At 35.9% G+C, this 16,481-nt stretch overlaps 3 protein-coding genes across 5 annotated transcripts; all 3 read left to right on the forward strand.

Annotated features, from left to right (window-relative positions):
• Window positions 1–933: 933 nt before the first annotated feature.
• On the forward strand, window positions 934–11,259 carry LOC112710667 (protein kinase and PP2C-like domain-containing protein). Of its 3 annotated transcripts, none has more exons than XM_025762998.3 (12): window positions 934–1,306; window positions 1,899–2,016; window positions 2,308–2,371; window positions 2,705–2,772; window positions 2,900–3,123; window positions 4,443–4,494; window positions 6,341–6,881; window positions 7,965–8,034; window positions 8,122–8,341; window positions 8,450–8,554; window positions 10,505–10,600; window positions 10,961–11,259. In XM_025762998.3, exons 3-12 carry the CDS (start codon window positions 2,362–2,364, stop codon window positions 11,153–11,155), a joined length of 1,581 nt encoding a protein of 526 aa, XP_025618783.1. In that variant the 5' UTR covers window positions 934–1,306; window positions 1,899–2,016; window positions 2,308–2,361; the 3' UTR covers window positions 11,156–11,259. The 3 variants fall into 3 exon arrangements, 2 of the variants coding, with proteins under 2 accessions (XP_025618783.1, XP_025618781.1); XR_003156941.3 differs by having other exon boundaries at window positions 937–1,306; window positions 2,205–2,371; window positions 8,441–8,554; XM_025762996.3 differs by having other exon boundaries at window positions 937–1,306; window positions 2,205–2,371.
• Window positions 11,260–13,916: 2,657 nt separating this feature from the next.
• On the forward strand, window positions 13,917–14,689 carry LOC140173149 (uncharacterized). Its single transcript, XM_025762999.3, has 2 exons — window positions 13,917–13,934; window positions 14,087–14,689. Exons 1-2 carry the CDS (start codon window positions 13,917–13,919, stop codon window positions 14,687–14,689), a joined length of 621 nt encoding a protein of 206 aa, XP_025618784.3.
• On the forward strand, window positions 14,087–16,266 carry LOC112710668 (uncharacterized). Its single transcript, XM_072201875.1, has 3 exons — window positions 14,087–15,354; window positions 15,510–15,599; window positions 15,682–16,266. Exons 1-3 carry the CDS (start codon window positions 14,893–14,895, stop codon window positions 16,069–16,071), a joined length of 942 nt encoding a protein of 313 aa, XP_072057976.1. The 5' UTR covers window positions 14,087–14,892; the 3' UTR covers window positions 16,072–16,266.
• The last annotated feature ends 215 nt before the right edge of the window (window positions 16,267–16,481 follow it).

Raw genomic sequence — 16,481 nt, forward strand, 5'->3', positions numbered from 1 at the left:
CTACAGGTCAGATATTGTAGAAGTTATATTTCTCCTTCTTAACTATTAGCTTTCCTCTTAAAAAATACATCAATTCTTTGATTTTTCATCATTATTTTGTATAAAAATTTAAATATATATCATGTAAAATATGTAAAAAAGAAGTTAGAAGGATAAATATTAAAATTTATAATATTTATTGAATTTTTTTATTAATTTATACAAATACAATAATATCAATACTTATTAAATATTCTAATATTTTTTATCATATAAAAAATTAAATTAAATAAACTATAAAAATATAAAATAATATTAAATTAAATAAATGAAAAATATCTAATTTTTTATATTTGAATTCAAAAATGAAGAGAGTGTTGCTTGTTGAATAGAGATGTGCCAATAGAGAAGCAAAGGAGCGTGTTTTTATAATGATTTTTATTTTTTGTTTTGTTAGATTTTCTTATTTTTATCTTTTTTTTTATTAGATAACTTTTTTTTATTTGATTTGATTGTTAGATGATTTTTTTTATTCTTATCTTTTTTTGTTAGATAATTTTTTTGATTTGATTTGATTTTATCTTTTAATTTTAATGTGTTGTGAAATTAACAAAGACCCACCAAATTCAGTCTAAATCCAACATATTTTTAATGTTTAAAAATAATCTTTTTTTTATTCTTATTTTTTTTGTTAGATAATAATTTTAATTTGATTTGATTTGATTTTTTAATTTTATTGTATTATGAAATCAATAAAAACTTACCCAATTCAATTCAAATTTAACATATTTTTAATATTTAAAATTAAAATTATTATATAATAAAATAAAAAATAAAAATTAAATTTAAATATTTTAAATTATAATAAAATATTTAAACCAACTAAATTATTATTTATTTTTTTTTAAAAAATACTACTAATTTTTGTATAGAAAGGTTGGAGGGCATAGCTCCATTGCCTCACTTAAGCTTATCCCCACTTTGTATAATCCTTCTCCTCATCTTACTCAATGTTCTTTTATGAAAAAAGAGAAAAAAAAAAGAAAAAAAACGGGCGCGATTATGCAAGTAATTGTTTCCCGGAAATAACACCAAATAGCTCCAAACGCCACGAAATTTCCATGAGAACACACCATATGTATCGTACAGTATTCGGTGCTTAAATTCTCCTATTCTTGTTTTTCGAAAGGCCACTGCAGCGACGTTAGAGGAATGGGGATTGAAATCGTGGAGCCTAACACATGCTTCAGGGGTTGCTGTACCAGCGATTCTATTCCTCTGCATCTCCCTCCTTCCTCTTACGCTATACTCTCACCCATTGCACGAGGTAATCTCAAACCCTTCTCCATTGTTTTTTCACTACTTTTAGTTTTGGTTTTCAAATTCGCTCTCTTATTTCGTTTTAAATTCTCTCCAAATAAGCTGCTGAAAAGTATGTACGGCTTCTTTGCAAAGAAAATGATAACTGAATATGTATGATAAAGTTCTGTTTGTCAGTATTTTCTTAGCAGAAAATTCAATTAAAACAATGGTGCATTGTTTACCTTAATGATGTTATTTTTTTGGGGGGAATATCTTTTGGAAGCTAAATAAATCCCAAGGGTATGTTTCTGAGTTAGAATTTTGGAGTGGCAGCCATGGAATTGTAGAAGGGAATGGGATTTTAGAGGGAAGGGGAGAGGAAGGAAGGATTTATTGTATAAAGGGCAGCCTAGGAAAGCATTCCGTGTTATTCAGGGTTTGGGGATTCACAGAGACAATTGAACCGTTCGTTGCTCCAAGGGTCCGAAGTATAAATATTTAAAATTTAGCACTAAAAGTTGATGGTTTAGGTGATTGTTGACAGTTATTTCTGCTATTATATTTCGATAAAAGATGAAGATTAGTATTATTTCTTGTGTTGATGATGGCAACCATAGGGGCAGAAAGTATTGTATATGAAGGGAATTTGGATGGCAAGAAGGTTGCTGTGAAGAAACCCATCTTATCAATTTCAGAGGACATTGATAAGTTTCATAAAGAATTGCAACTGCTGTGGTATGTATATTATATTTATCTGTCTAATTCTACTACCCTTCAGCATTTATGTAGCTCTAAGCATGCTTTTTAGCATTTCAGCTGGTGAATTTACTATTTTCCCTAGTGTTTTGACATGCTACATGATGAATGTGAAGTTTTGTGAATTTTTGGTTCACCATTTTTTTGTTTCTCCTAAACAAATGTAGCACGCTAGATCACCCGGGAATAGCGACATTAATTGCAGCCCATGCAAAACCACCTAATTACCTGTTTTTCTTCGAATTCTATGAATCTTTGAATCTTGCCCAGAAGTTACATGTGGAAGAATGGACCCCAACTATCAATCATGCACTCGTATTAACAATGCAACTAGGTATAATTGCAGTCCTGTAATTTTAGAATTCTCTATTGCTTAAATTTTTTTTACCCCCATATAAACATTTCAACTGCTAGCTTCCTTAACTAGTGCCTTTAGATAGACCCTAATTTATATATAAGGATTAGGAATGCTTTAAAACAAGCCTGTACTACTGCTTTCCTTTTAATTGGTTATTTGCTTTACGGCCTCCTTTCATTTAACTTTTTTGAACCATTGATCTTTAACAACTTCAAATCTTTCATCATGTATCCGAGTAATTAAAATTATCAAGTGCTTGACAGACTTTTTAACTGTTTCCTTCTACTTCCTTTTTCCCCCCTTTTCTAGCAAAGGCGTTGCAATACCTGCATAATCTCGGGGTTCTACATAGAGATATAAAACCAGCGAATATCCTTGTAATACTTTCCTATTTCTCTCTTCTTCTTTCTTTATTTGGTTGTGCTGTCTTTCTATCATAATATCTGATTTTTGATATGTTGTACATTTATGCACTTCACCAATACTATTTTATCTTTGGTACAGCTTGACAAAAGTCTTTGTCCACACCTCACAGATTTTGGTTTAGCAGAATACAAGAATAATCTTAAGGGAGTTTCTCTAGAGAACTGGAAGTCTTCTGGAAAACCCACGGGTGGTTTTCACAAAAGAAACATGGTTGGCACACTAATTTATATGGCACCTGAAATATTAAGAAAGGAGTTACATACAGAAAAATCAGATGTATACAGTTTTGGTGTATCAATCAAGTAAGAATTTGATATCATTTATTTTCTTCTACTTACCCTTTTCTTGGTGATGTAAGAAAAGGTGACTGGACTGAAAATTGATGTCACCATATGCATGGCATCGTTCATGCATCATATTGGTGACTTGTATTAATTGTTTTGGTTTTAGTTTATTAGCTTTATTTTGAGGATTTATTTAGTACATCAATAGAAGTTTGTTGCATCGGGGCATCAATATCTTAGAAGAAAGCTTGCTTTAATTATTTTTTTGGACTGATACTTCAACATGTATGCTGGTCATTATTTTGTGAAATTTAGTCCTAGCATTTCCTTGCCTTTATCATCTATCTTGCATAATTCTCCTATTTAATCCTTTTACATTACACAGGATTCCTCTTTCTCTTGGGACTTCCATTTCTTTCATAACATTAACGATAGGGAATCCTCCGAACTTTTGACTCTCTTAGATCTACTTGATTTTTTTTTTTGTTTTCTAACCGTGACAAAAGGATACGGTCTCTTGACTCCTGGTAGTTTTAGTTGGGAATCCATCTTCCAATTTCTTACTCATTTCTCTAGAAAACTTCTCTCCATGCAGACAAACCCATCTAGAAGTCCAAAGCTCCTTCTGAAGTTAAATCTTTTATATGGATAGCTGTGCTTAACAGAATTAATATCAATGACTTGTTGCAAGTTTGAAGGCCACATAAGGCTATCTCCCTTATATGCATATGTTATGTGTGGGGAAAATTCAGAGTCATATTCACATCTGTTTTTGCACTGCCCAATAGCTGTTTTCTTATGGAACAATTTGTTTAGCATCTTTGATGAATGTTGGATGTGCCTGATAACCCTGGACCAATTTCTATTGATCAGGTTTGTTGGGTTTGATAGTAGAAAATAGACAAAATCTTTGTGGCAATATGCAGTTTCCACAACTATTTGGACTATTTGGGAGTGTAATGTACGCACCTTCAATGACAGATTTTCTGACAAGCAGGTTTTATGAGATAGAATTAGACGCGTAGCATCTAGTTGGTGTAAAGATCATAATCTTTATAGGGACTTTCCCTCTCAGATATATTGAGAGATTTGAAAGCAATGTTTTATAGATAAGTCTTGTGTTTTTTGCTTTTGCTTTTGTATAGGGAAACACTTATCCCTCAAATTCTGTTATACTTCTCCGCATCTTAATGATTTTTTTTTTATTTTATAAAAGAAAATTATTTTGTGCATTGAGTAGGTGTTGCAGTGCCATTGTAATATATATAAAATCGTATATTGATTAAGAACATGTATTAATTCTTTACCCTTGAATTCAAACGTTGTTTTTGCTGTAGTGAACTCCTAACTGGTGTTGTGCCGTATACTGATCTTCGAGCAGAAGCACAGGTCAGCATATCTATCTTGTATGCAAGTTTGAATTTATTGGTTTAATGTAGAATGTTATTTATCACTGGTTATATTCCTTGAGTATTCTATGTTTTGGGCATTAAGCTTATGATTATACTCCTTTACTATGATTGTATTCTAGATGACACATCTAACCAGGGGTGGAGCTAGATTAACTTTCAGGGAGGGGCCAAAAATTTTTTTTACAGTTAACAAAGAATAAAATAAAAATTTTAAGGGGGCTAAACAAAAATTTATGCACAACTTGTAAGGAAAACTTGTTGGTTAGGGGAGGCCATTTCCCCCCTTGTATTGTATGAGACTCCGCCTCTGCATTAACTCATTCTGTTGAGGAATATCTCACGAAATTATGGCAGCCATAAACGCTTATCAATGTAAATATGCTAGGTCCAATGAACCTCTCTATCTGTATTTTTATAAATAAGACATCAAAGGTACACAGAGATCAGTTCTGGTGACTGGATATTTTATCTCTCTATCCCTATTGCTATCTCTCTCTCTCTGTGTATATATATATATATATATATATATATATATATATATACACTGTAAGTCTTGTTGACTTACACGGTAACAACTTATGCCATATTATCGTATAATCAAGCTTACCAACTTTCAGAAAATTCAAACATCAATAGATATGTAATCTAATAGTCGTATTATCTTGTATTTTTTTAAGTATAATGTACATAAAAGGTGACATATCATATCAAATCAATTCCAAATTTATGAAATTTTCTTATAATGATCTATATAGTGAAATGTTCGAATTCAACGATTGGATTGATGAAATTCATCACCCGTAACAAGTTATTCAACGGTATAAGGCAACAAGACTTATAGTTTCTGTAAACAGATCTCTCATCTATATATAGTTAGGATCAAATGTCACCAGTGTCAATTTAAGTAAATGTTACATCATTAAATAATCTTTTGCTCGTGTAAATTTTAAAAAAAAAACTGTTGGATTAGAAACTTATATATTATAGATCTCTAAAAAATTCATGTCAATCCAAATTTGTTTACTATATTTTTTATATACTTGAAAATCAAATTAATATATTTGTTAAAAATATACATAAAGGGTTCTTCAATTATATGCTTATTGATGTCTAATTTCGGTTAAATTTGGTGTAGATGATCTTCCTTATATTAAATTTTGATTCAATGGTTGGATCAATAAAATATACATCCTATAAAAAGATGAGACGAGACGGTGTCATTTGATTCTATATGTATATATTGACAAGAAGACGGAAAATATGAATGAACAACTTGTGCAAAGTGAAAGTAGGATTTGGTGGGATTGTCTGTTGGAAAATCTAATGCATTGGGGAAGTGGGAGTTAGGAATATTGGAATGCAATAGGGTAAATTGTGAGGGTCTCAGCTCCTCAAATTGCCTGGGATATTTTCTTATTTTGCTACTTCCAACTCATTTCCTGGGATATGTTTTGTTTTTGCATCCAAATATCAACTTTCTGCTTGGACTATTATTAATTATTATGAGGCTCTTCTTTTGCATATTGGAAGCTTTAGGAAATAAAGATTGTTTGCCATGTTAAAAATGTTTTGGATTTTTGGCTTCCTTCTGGTTCTCAACACATTGTCTGTTCAAGGGAGTTTCTTTAATTGACATTCAAAGGGATTGAGATGCTACTTCACGGGCTGTTTCGCTAGGTCTTAGCCTTTTTTTGTATCTATGCGATGATGTCTCATCCTCTTCTATACATTCTACTCTTTCTTAATAAAGTTTCTTTTTTGTATCCAAAAAATAGATTCAAATATTTGCTGAAGTGACATTTATCCCTGGTTACTGATGATAGGCTCACACAGTGCTTGAGATGAACTATACTGAGCAGCAACTGACTGCAGCTGTTAATGATGGATTACGGCCATCCCTTGCTACTGAGGAATTGGGTATACCAGCAAGATTATTATCAATGATACAGAAGTGCTGGGATGCAAATCCCGAAAGCAGACCTTCCTTTGATGATCTTGTTGAGGAACTTGATCTCATTTTGGAAGATAGGAAGATAAAGAAGGTTGAAGATATGCATATTAGACCTTGTCAGTTTCATGCTGATCAACTTGTAGACAAGGTCAATCCTCAGGTTTATCAGGAGTGTTTCAACTGGTCCACTCAAGGCGAAATTTCGGCTCAGCATGCCTCTATTGCAACAGATTTTGGTTTGAGAACCTTGAATGAATCTTATGATGAGCGCATGGTATACCAACCAATACTTTCTTGGGGTTCTTATGCTACATGTGGAAGAAGGGAGACGATGGAGGACACACATTTCATTCTGCCCCATATTTGCAATGTAAAGGATCTCTATGCTTTTGGTATCTTTGATGGCCATAGAGGTATTCAATAGCAATCCATGATCAATCTATATTTTGTTTGATCTAAATTCCAGAATAAATTATTACTATTTGAGCATGCAAATACTTCATTTTAATTACTGTGAGACTTCCTTTATGATTTACATTGGGAACCTTGTTGAAGTAAGAAAAATGCAGTGCCATGGGTGTTGAGAAGTTGTAGAAAATTGGAAAGAATTTCCAATAGTAATATAACAAGTAACTAATGAAACCTTTCTTTTTTTGTTAACCCATACCCTTATCCTTTGCACATTAAAAAAATTTTAAACTTTGCAATAGAATATGCTTCTGAACTAATGGCAATTGATGCACTTCTTTTATTGTGCAGCATGGTTGGGAGCCCTTTGATGTTATGTCTATTCATAGGAACTTGCATTATATGCAAAGACAAGTTACTGGAGTAGAGTTCTGTTGTCATTTTCTTGATTCAGTTCATCTCAAAGACCTCTCATTGTGTTAGGGACTTGGGTATTATGGGGTGTCCAAAGTTCCACATCGAGTAGTATGGATACTCGATGTTGTATTTAAACTTTAAAGAGAGTGGTTCTTCTCTTTTAACAGCTGGCTTTTAAGGTGGGGTTCTTCTCAAGGCCCTTGCTATTTGGTTCTAGCAATCTTAGTTAAATTAAGATTGAAACAATAGCAACAACAACAAAAAATCCTTATCTCACCAAGTGTAGTCAGTTTCATGATCAAATGATGTCATTGTATTATGTCATGAATCATGCCTGAACTCATCCTATTTATACTTAAATCTGTTTTGACCAGCTCATTCAGACAGTCTTTTTAGGTTACCAACTACTCCAAGCCACTGGGCTACCTTCTTCAATATAATCCACCATCCTAACCGAATGTTTTTGTCTGTTTCTCTTGTTATGCTGTCCATTCTGGTATGGCATCTCATCCATTGAAATGTCCTCATTTATGCCATACTAAGTTTGTGATCATGTTTGCTCTTTGTTGCTCAATACATTACTTCATCCCACATAACATATTTGGTCTAATAGTAGTGTGATAAATAGAAAATTAGATACTCATTCTATGGTAAATTGTTAAAATATGCAGGTGCTGCAGCAGCCGAGTTTTCCTCTAGAGCTGTACCATCATTTTTGCGATCTTTAGTTTTTATGGGCAGGTATGTTTCATTCTAGATGCTCACTTTCTTTTTCTCACTCTTTCTCATTAGTTCATCATTGAAAGACTATTCATTGTATAAATGCAGTCCTGCTAATGCACTAGCTGAAGCGTTTCTTAGGACAGATTCTGCCTTTAGAAAAGAACTTGATAGCTATCGCAAATCCAACAGATGTGTTCAGAAGGACTGGCATCCTGGTTGTACAGCAATTACTGCACTTGTAGTCAGGAACAAATTATTTGTTTCCAACATAGGTGATTGTAGGGCAATATTATGTCGTGCTGGTAATCCCATTGCTCTAAGTAAGGTGAGCTGATTATTAATGTTAACTTTAGCTTCAGTCTACAATTATAAAAGCTTCTTTACTGTATTCCCTTGCATAATATTCACACTAATCCCATATTAGCAATACTAGGATCATGTTGCAAGCTGTCTGCAAGAGCGAGAGCGTGTTATTCGTCATGGTGGCCATGTTCATTGGCAAGTTGATACATGGAGGGTTGGTCCTCCTGCGCTTCAGGTTTGTTCAAATTGTCAAGAAATACCTGCTTTGTTTCTTTTCTACTGCATGCATGCTGTGAAATGCAACCTTGTGCTTGTGTGTAAAAGGTGGTAATAGTATTAGTGTTTAATCTAATCGGTAGATATTGGAAGTGGTGAATGTCATTTTCGTTGGAAATTGGGCAGTTCCTCATTGGAAAGATTAATGCCAGAAGATAGTGTAGTTCTACTTTTAAATGTAACTAGTATTAAGAAAAGCTAAGAGTTTCTCACTCAAGAAAATTCACGTAACTCTTTCATCTACTTCCCAGTCCCTCCGCCCTCAGTCCTTCTTCTCACGTTTTTGAAGTTAGTATTGGAGTTTCAGCAAAAATTACCTTGGGACATTTTGCTATGATGACCTGTAGTCACTATCACCATCTATTCCTTCAAATAGATATGCTTCTCTTTGTTGAACTTGAAGAAGCTTGGACAGAGCAATCATGTAGCTTTGTTGATTTGGGGGAGCGTCGAGTCTTGACTGCCTTTTGCAAACTGCAAAGCATAGTTGTTAATCCTTGATAGTGGCATAGAGTGTTTGACTTCAATAACACTATTAAGGTGACAGGTAATAGAAGATCTGCAAAGCATCCAGTTAAAAAGGTGGATTAGATGGAAGATAGATAAATGGTGAAAGGTAGAGGAAGATCTAAAAAGACCATACAAGAGGTAGTCAAAGGAGATATATGTGTAAATGGTTTCATTGTAACATGATATATGATAGGACACGATGGCCTCATTTGATCCATGTAGTTGACCTCACCCAATGAAATAAGACTTTGTTGTTGTTGTGTTGTTATTGTTGTTGTTGTTGTTTGAGACCATGTCATGATTTTGTTAGTTACAAGAGTTAATCCACTAAAAATAAGGGGATGAAGCAAATATTTATGGGTATTTAGCATATGTAGCTCTATCCTCTCTACCCTTGACAAAAGATTTTGTTCTCTTGGTTCATCAGGTCAGTATACCTCTAAATCTTATTCAGTCTCTATCCCAATCCTCCACTAGAACACCTTTTCTCCTCGATAAACCAATATGGAAATCAAAAGCTCCCACTAAATTCAAATCTTTTATTTGGCCTACTGTGCTTATTCAGAATTAACACCAATGATAATTTACAAGTCAAAAGACCACATAAGGCTATATCTCCAAACGTGTGTATTATGTGTCGGGGAGATTCAGAAATGGTATCATCTTTGTTCTTATGCTGGCTTATGGGTGATTCTTTGTGGAGTTCTTTGTTTGGCATGTTTGGAGAATCTTGGGTGTGCCTCCCATTACTAGATCAGTTTCTTTTGATGAGGTTTGCAGGTTTTGGGAGAAAGAAAGAAGGGCTAAATATTTGTTGCAATGTGCAATATATTCCACTATTTGGAGTATTTGTCTAGAAGCAATCTATGCACTTTTACTTTATTTTATTATTAAAAACTACATAGACATTTAACAAAAGTAGATAACATTCTAGTAGCAAAGATATTATTTAGCATATATATTCATGAGGACAAGCCAAAAGGAATCATTCAGTAGGGAGCACAGAGCACTCAGGGAGGAGAGAGGTCCCAAATATGACAGCGGTGGCTCCATGAACTGTCTTGGTGCTGTGCACCTCGAAGGCAGATGCTCCTTCATTTGAGTCGTGAGTAGTGAAAGAGTTAATTATGAGAGAGGTGTTAGGTTCTTGTTAGTTTATAATTCAGGAGATGGGAGTTGGCGGTCTTTGGCATTTCTAAGAGTCTCAGAAGAGCTGAGGGGTTCCTTGAATATCATATCTATCTTGTGTTCCATTAATGAACACTCACTAGTATTTTGATCCAGTTCTAACACCCTGTTCCGGATTTTATTATTTATTCTATTTATGCTTATTTGCTTGTTATTGTATACTTATTTGTTACAAGCTTCTCTAACAAAGTCAACTCTTTTTCTAACATAGGTTACTCGTTCTATTGGTGATGATGATCTGAAGCCTGCTGTGACTGCAGAACCTGAGATAACTGAGAGCATCTTATCTGTAGAGGATGAGTTTCTGGTAAGCCCTTTGCTATTGAAATATACTGTTCTTCGCAGTTTGGTAATACGTTGGATCTTTGGAAAGTGTATCCAAGAATAAGTTGTTTGATAAATGATAATTAAGTGGTAATAATAAGGAATTCACAATACTACAAAATTATTGATTCCACATGAAGGGTATTGTTAATTGCTGAAACTTACAGAAAATGGAAACCTGCTAGGAGAACCAGTAAAATTGCGCTCTCATTTATTAAAGTACACTTTAGGAATGATGTTTTTGCAGTTCTATGATATGTGCAGCATCCTCCTATTACCTTAGTTCATTTTAGGCAGCACAATTTGTTCCTCGTGTACTAAGCTAGCAATAAATTTTTATCAGGTCATGGCTAGTGATGGGCTATGGGATATTATGAGCGGTGAGGAAGTAATAAAAATAATAAAAGACACGGTAAAAGAGCCTGGAATGTGTTCTAAGAGGTTGGCTACTGAAGCAGTTGAACGTGGCAGCAGAGATAACATTACTGTCATTGTCGTATTTTTACGTCCTGTAACTACAGCAGAAAGAATTTATTAGCATTTCTTCCTTTTGCATGTTTGTTGAGACTAGTCATGGTTGGCATGTAAGTTATACCAATTTATTGAATAAATACAAATCTATTGTAGTGTTATTGTTTTGTATGATTGATTCTGTTTATTTATTCTAATTTTTATTTTTATTTAAATAAATAAAAAATAAATTAGGTCAAAAAATAAAGCTGTGCTTTTTTTTTTGTTAGGTGGATTAGACCGTTCTTAATTCTAGGCATTTTTCATACATTACACACACATTACATGGGTTCATCAAGAAGTTTGAAAACAAAATTTTAGAGAAAAGGACAATTTAGTCCTTGACCTTTTAACCCGCGGACATTTTCGTCTCTGAGCATTGGAAAATACATTTAAATCCCTGACGTTCCTTAAAATAAGACCAATCAGTCTTCCCGTCCATGAGCCACCCTCAGAACGGACGGAAAATGCTGAGCTGGCTCCCCTTATGCTGACATGGCTCATCGGCGTGCCCACATGGCAAGTAAGTGGGTTGGAGGTTTTGAAAACGGGACACATTAGTCCCTCTAACACAATACGATGCCGTTCTGAATCCTGCTCCTTATTTACATTATCGTTCCTTTCCCTGTGTGCAATCCCTATTACACCCACAGAGCTTTTACAGAATTACACAAAACCCTAAGGAAGATTGAAGATCAAAGACGGGATTATTCTGTTTCTCCCTCCAAAAAAATCACCGTCTTGACGGAAAAGGTTCCGGTGTGCATTCGGTGTGAATCCAGTCTGAGTTGCCGTCTTCATTACAGAAGGTAAGAATCAGTAGCATTGCTTAGTGAGTTGATTGTGTAGTTCAATTGTTATGAAAGTATGAACTGTTGTACGTGCATGGTGATAGTAATGGTATAAACTGTATGTGCGTTGTAACAGTGAATTTGATTCAATGTTAGGGCAAAGAAAAGTTCTTGGATGATTTCTGTTTCTATTTTTTTTGTAGGAGATTGATGTATGAGTGTCTAGTTAGTTGAGCGTTGATTTCTGTTTTTTTCCTCCAGATGGTAGATGTGTTTGTGGTGCCTGTTTTCTACCATGGAGGTAGTTTTGTCAGAAAAAGTAATGGTTCCCTTGTTTATGAAAATGGAAAGGTAGAGAAATTTCCCGAAATGGACCTGGATTATGTGAATTTTGGGGACTTGATCACACTTTTTAAAGGCTTGGGGTACCAGTCGTACAGGGTAGTTTATTGGTATGATCCAATGAGTGATGACATTGAGTCGAGGCTACACAGTTTGACAGGGGATGCAGGGATCAATGCCATGCGAGAGAACATAATGAAGAATACAAAGAAGAATGAGTTTTACCTGTACTTTGACCACCCTGTTGATAAGCTTGATATTGTGGAGGATGCTGGAAACAAAGGAAAGAGTCTTGTGTTAGGAGAGATTCAGAGTTCATCTTCAGATGATGGGTATGAGAGTACGGAGGATGAGCCCTACAAACCTCCACCACCCGGACATGAAACTGACAGTGATGATGGTGATAATAGCAATGAGGACAGAGCACGCAAGAGGAAGAGAGTTAGTAAGGGAAAGGAGAAAATTGTGTCTCCAAGAAAGCCATCTGCAAAGAAGCCATGTGCCAAGAAGCCAGATGCAAAGAAGACAGGTGTGAACATGAGTAGGAGAAGTTGGTTAAAGAAGGGACAGAGTAGTGGAAAGGGGACATCTGAGGTGAATAGAAGGCAGCAGGCCAGGAGTGAACCCAATATACAGCAGCATGCCAAATCTGGGCCCAATGATCATGAGGCTGATTTTGGGCCCAATGAAGAACAGCCCAACACAGATCCAAGTGTGAGGTTCTATGTCAGTACAGTCCAAGATGATGATGATGATGATCCTATATATGATTACCATTCTGAGGAGTTACACACTCCTAACTCATCAGATGATGAGTCCAGTAGGCACAAATTTCCTGAATTTGATGATGATTATGCTTTTGGAGAGGGGAGGTTTGAGTTAGGGACAAGGTTTGCAACCATAGAGAGATTTAAAGAAGTTGTGAAAGACTCTTTTATTGCTGAGGGTAGAGAGCTTAGGTGGATTAAGAATGATAGGGAGAGAGTTAGGGTGGGATGCAAGGATGATGACTGCCCGTGGTTAGTTCATTTGTCTTACAACAGATCACTGCAATGCTATCAGGTGAAGACTTACAAAAACGATCACACATGTGCAAGGGACCTAGGAAGTAACGCTGTTGATCAACATTGGATTAGTAAGAAGGTGGAGAAGAAAATGAGTTTACATCCTCACATGAGGACAAATGAAGCTGTTGACTTTCTGAGAGAGGAGTTCTCACTCACTGCACATCCAAAAATGGTCTACAGAGCAGTTAAGGAGGCAAGGGAGAAGATAATGGGCAATGAGAGGGAGCAGTACAATAATGTGAGGGATTACTTGTTTGAGATTCTAAGAAGCAACCCTGGCTCCAGGGCAGAGCTGTGTGTTACTCCAATTCCTCAAGCCCCTCCTGTGTTTGATAAGCTGTATATAGGGTTAGAGGCATGCAAGCAGGGGTTCAAGAGTGGATGCGGGCCTCTAATCCACCTTGATGGTTGCTTCCTGAAAACATACTATGGTGGACAACTCTTAACTGCAGTGGCACAAGATGCGAATAATCAATTTTATGTTGTTTCTTATGGAGTTGCAAGGTCTGAAACCAAAGAGTCATGGAAATGGTTTCTTACTCTACTTCAGGAGGATCTGGGGGATGTTCAGACTCATGGTTGAAATTTCATGTCCGACCAACAGAAGGTAATATTCACAACTTGATAATGGTTGAATTATTTCAATCTGAATTCTATTGTAGTTAGATATTCATTCACTGTTATGCTTAGTTTAATAATACAGTTGTTCATAATTGACTAGTTATGTTTAATGGTGAAACCTTTGTGTACTGCTGATAGGGTTTGCTGCCTGCTTTGAAAGAAGTTATGCCAAATGCACATCACCGGAACTGTGTGATGCACATTTGGAAAAACTTCATAAACCGATTTAAGGATTTGTATATTCGGGAGGTGGTTTGGGATTGTGCTAGGTGCACCACCATACCCGAATTCAAGGAACAGATGGAGAAGCTGAAAGGCATTAATCAAGGGGCATGGGAATATCTCTCCAAGTTTGAGCCAGCAACTTGGGTCAAGGCGTATTTCTCCCACGGGCCAAAAGTGGACAACCTCACAAATAACATGTATGAGGTGTTCAACTCAAAGATAGTCAGCTATAGAAGCAAGCCTATACTCACCATGTGTGAAGAAATTAGGTGCTATCTGATGCGGAGAATGGTTAAGCATAAAGAGCTACTAAGTGATTATACTGGAAAGCTCGCACCAGTTCAGCAGAAGAGGATGGAGCGTCTAATAAGGCCTAGCAATAAATGGCGTGCAGACTGGACAGGTGATGATGCACGCAAGCGTTTCGAAGTTACTCGTAAAGCTACAAAGGTTGACGTTGATCTCATAAGGCAGACTTGCTCCTGCAACAAATGGCAGCTAACTGGTAAGTTCTAAGTTACTAAAACACATTACCTTAATCTGATTCAAGAATTAGTTATATTGTTTTCAATCTTTTCACTGCTGGCTGAATGATGTTTTAGTATGTTGATTTTGTTGTTTTTAACTTGCTAGCTGAATGATATTTTAATATATTGTTTTCAATATTTTAAGCTACTGGTTGATTATTGTTTTATTACTGGTGCACTCAATTCTGGTTGATGATGTTGTCTTTTGTGTTAGGCATGCCATGTATCCATGCCATAGCAGCAATAAGGAAGAGGCATGATCATCCAGAGGATTATGTGCATCCATGGTTATGCATGGAGTCAATACACAAGACATATGCTCATTGTATTCAGCCTGTGCCAAGTGAGGAGTTCTGGACAAGGACTGAGTACACAAGGCCGGATCCTCCAATCATAAAGAGGCCAATTGGCAGGCCAAAAGTGCATAATAGACAAAAGGATCCAGCAGAGCCAATGACGCAACAAGGAGATAAGTTGAAGAGGTCATTCAAAGTGACTTGTAGTAAGTGTGGTTCAACGGGACATAACTACAAGACATGCAAGGGCGCTCCATCTAATCCCAATTGGAAACCTATGGCAAAGAAGCCCAAGAAATGTTCCACATCTCAGTCATTGGCAGTCATCCCATTGTCACAGTCAGCCCCAAATGATAGTGTAAGTAATTTGCTTTAGGAGTAATCTGTTTGATTTCTTAACTATGCTAGGAGTATATGTGTTTACTTCAATGTTTGATTTCTTTAGGAGTTTATGTGATTTCTTAACTATGCTAGGAGTAATTATCTGTTTGCATTGTTATCTATTATGATCAGGATGCTCCATCTACTCAAGATGCTCCACCTACTCATGATGCTCCATCTGGTCATGATCATGACAAAGCTACTCAGCAATCCACACCTGCTGTAACTTACTAACTGTTCAATTGATTAATTAATGTCTACTATGTCTAATTGGTTTGACTAATTACAATGCTTTTCAACCCAGCTCTCAACACAGGGGTCAAGTGGTGTCATCCCAGGTCCTTCCAACCCTGTGGCAGCAACACAAGCAGCACTCCAAGTCAGGCCAGGACCAGCAACCAGGAGGACACCTTTTCGACCTCCACTCCAAGTACCATCCACAGCGGCCCAAAAAAGTCAAGCAACTCCACCGAAGATGAGGCCCAAGCAGAAGATATTCAGGCCACCAGCTCCGCTATGCCCTAGTCCACAACCACCTCAAAGTCAGCCAAACGCCGCTAACCCACAACAACCTCAAGTCCTACCAGGAACAAGTGCAGCAGCTACCCAGGAGACATTAGCGGCAGCAGGCACGACCACAAGCAGATTATTCAAATTCATCCCTAATCCACCTACCATTGTGCCAAAGAAGTGAAGAACTGTCTAGATTATAGTTATGCTCATTTTGGAGTTTAGGTTTCTACTTATTTCTGAACAGTTTGGCTTATGCCTTGTATTTTGTGTTTGAGGCTTACTTTTGACATCTTAAGCTTCAACAAACTACTCATTTTTTGAGACTTGTTCATTTTGGAAATATTTAGTAGACAATGGTTATGAGACTTGTTCATTTTGAGACTTGTTTATTTTGGAAAAATTTATGAGAACTGTTTAGCAATATAACATCATCTTTCTAAATTATGTATGCAACTACAGCCTTTAATTCCTCAATGTTTCCATGTTTATTTACATACTCAAAATATAAGTTCAACATACTGATATTATAACTCCAGTTCCATTTAGATTACAGGACCCATAACTTGCCAAAATGGCATATTTCAATACATA

The sequence above is a fragment of the Arachis hypogaea genome, chromosome 9 (genome assembly GCF_003086295.3).
Source record: "Arachis hypogaea cultivar Tifrunner chromosome 9, arahy.Tifrunner.gnm2.J5K5, whole genome shotgun sequence".
Lineage (NCBI taxonomy): Eukaryota > Viridiplantae > Streptophyta > Magnoliopsida > Fabales > Fabaceae > Arachis > Arachis hypogaea.

What these genes read in the sequence shown, in the direction of transcription:
- LOC112710667 (XM_025762996.3), top strand. Translation starts at nt 1,192, where the DNA reads ATGGGGATTGAAATCGTGGAGCCTAACACATGCTTCAGGGGTTGCTGT. An exon ending in TTGGTCCTCCTGCGCTTCAG is followed by an intron (nt 8,555 to 10,504) that starts GTTTGTTCAAAT and finishes TTTCTAACATAG; the next exon opens with GTTACTCGTTCTATTGGTGA. An exon ending in CTGTAGAGGATGAGTTTCTG is followed by an intron (nt 10,601 to 10,960) that starts GTAAGCCCTTTG and finishes AATTTTTATCAG; the next exon opens with GTCATGGCTAGTGATGGGCT.
- LOC112710668 (XM_072201875.1), top strand. Translation starts at nt 14,893, where the DNA reads ATGATGTTGTCTTTTGTGTTAGGCATGCCATGTATCCATGCCATAGCA. An exon ending in AGTCAGCCCCAAATGATAGT is followed by an intron (nt 15,355 to 15,509) that starts GTAAGTAATTTG and finishes TATTATGATCAG; the next exon opens with GATGCTCCATCTACTCAAGA. An exon ending in CTCAGCAATCCACACCTGCT is followed by an intron (nt 15,600 to 15,681) that starts GTAACTTACTAA and finishes TTTTCAACCCAG; the next exon opens with CTCTCAACACAGGGGTCAAG.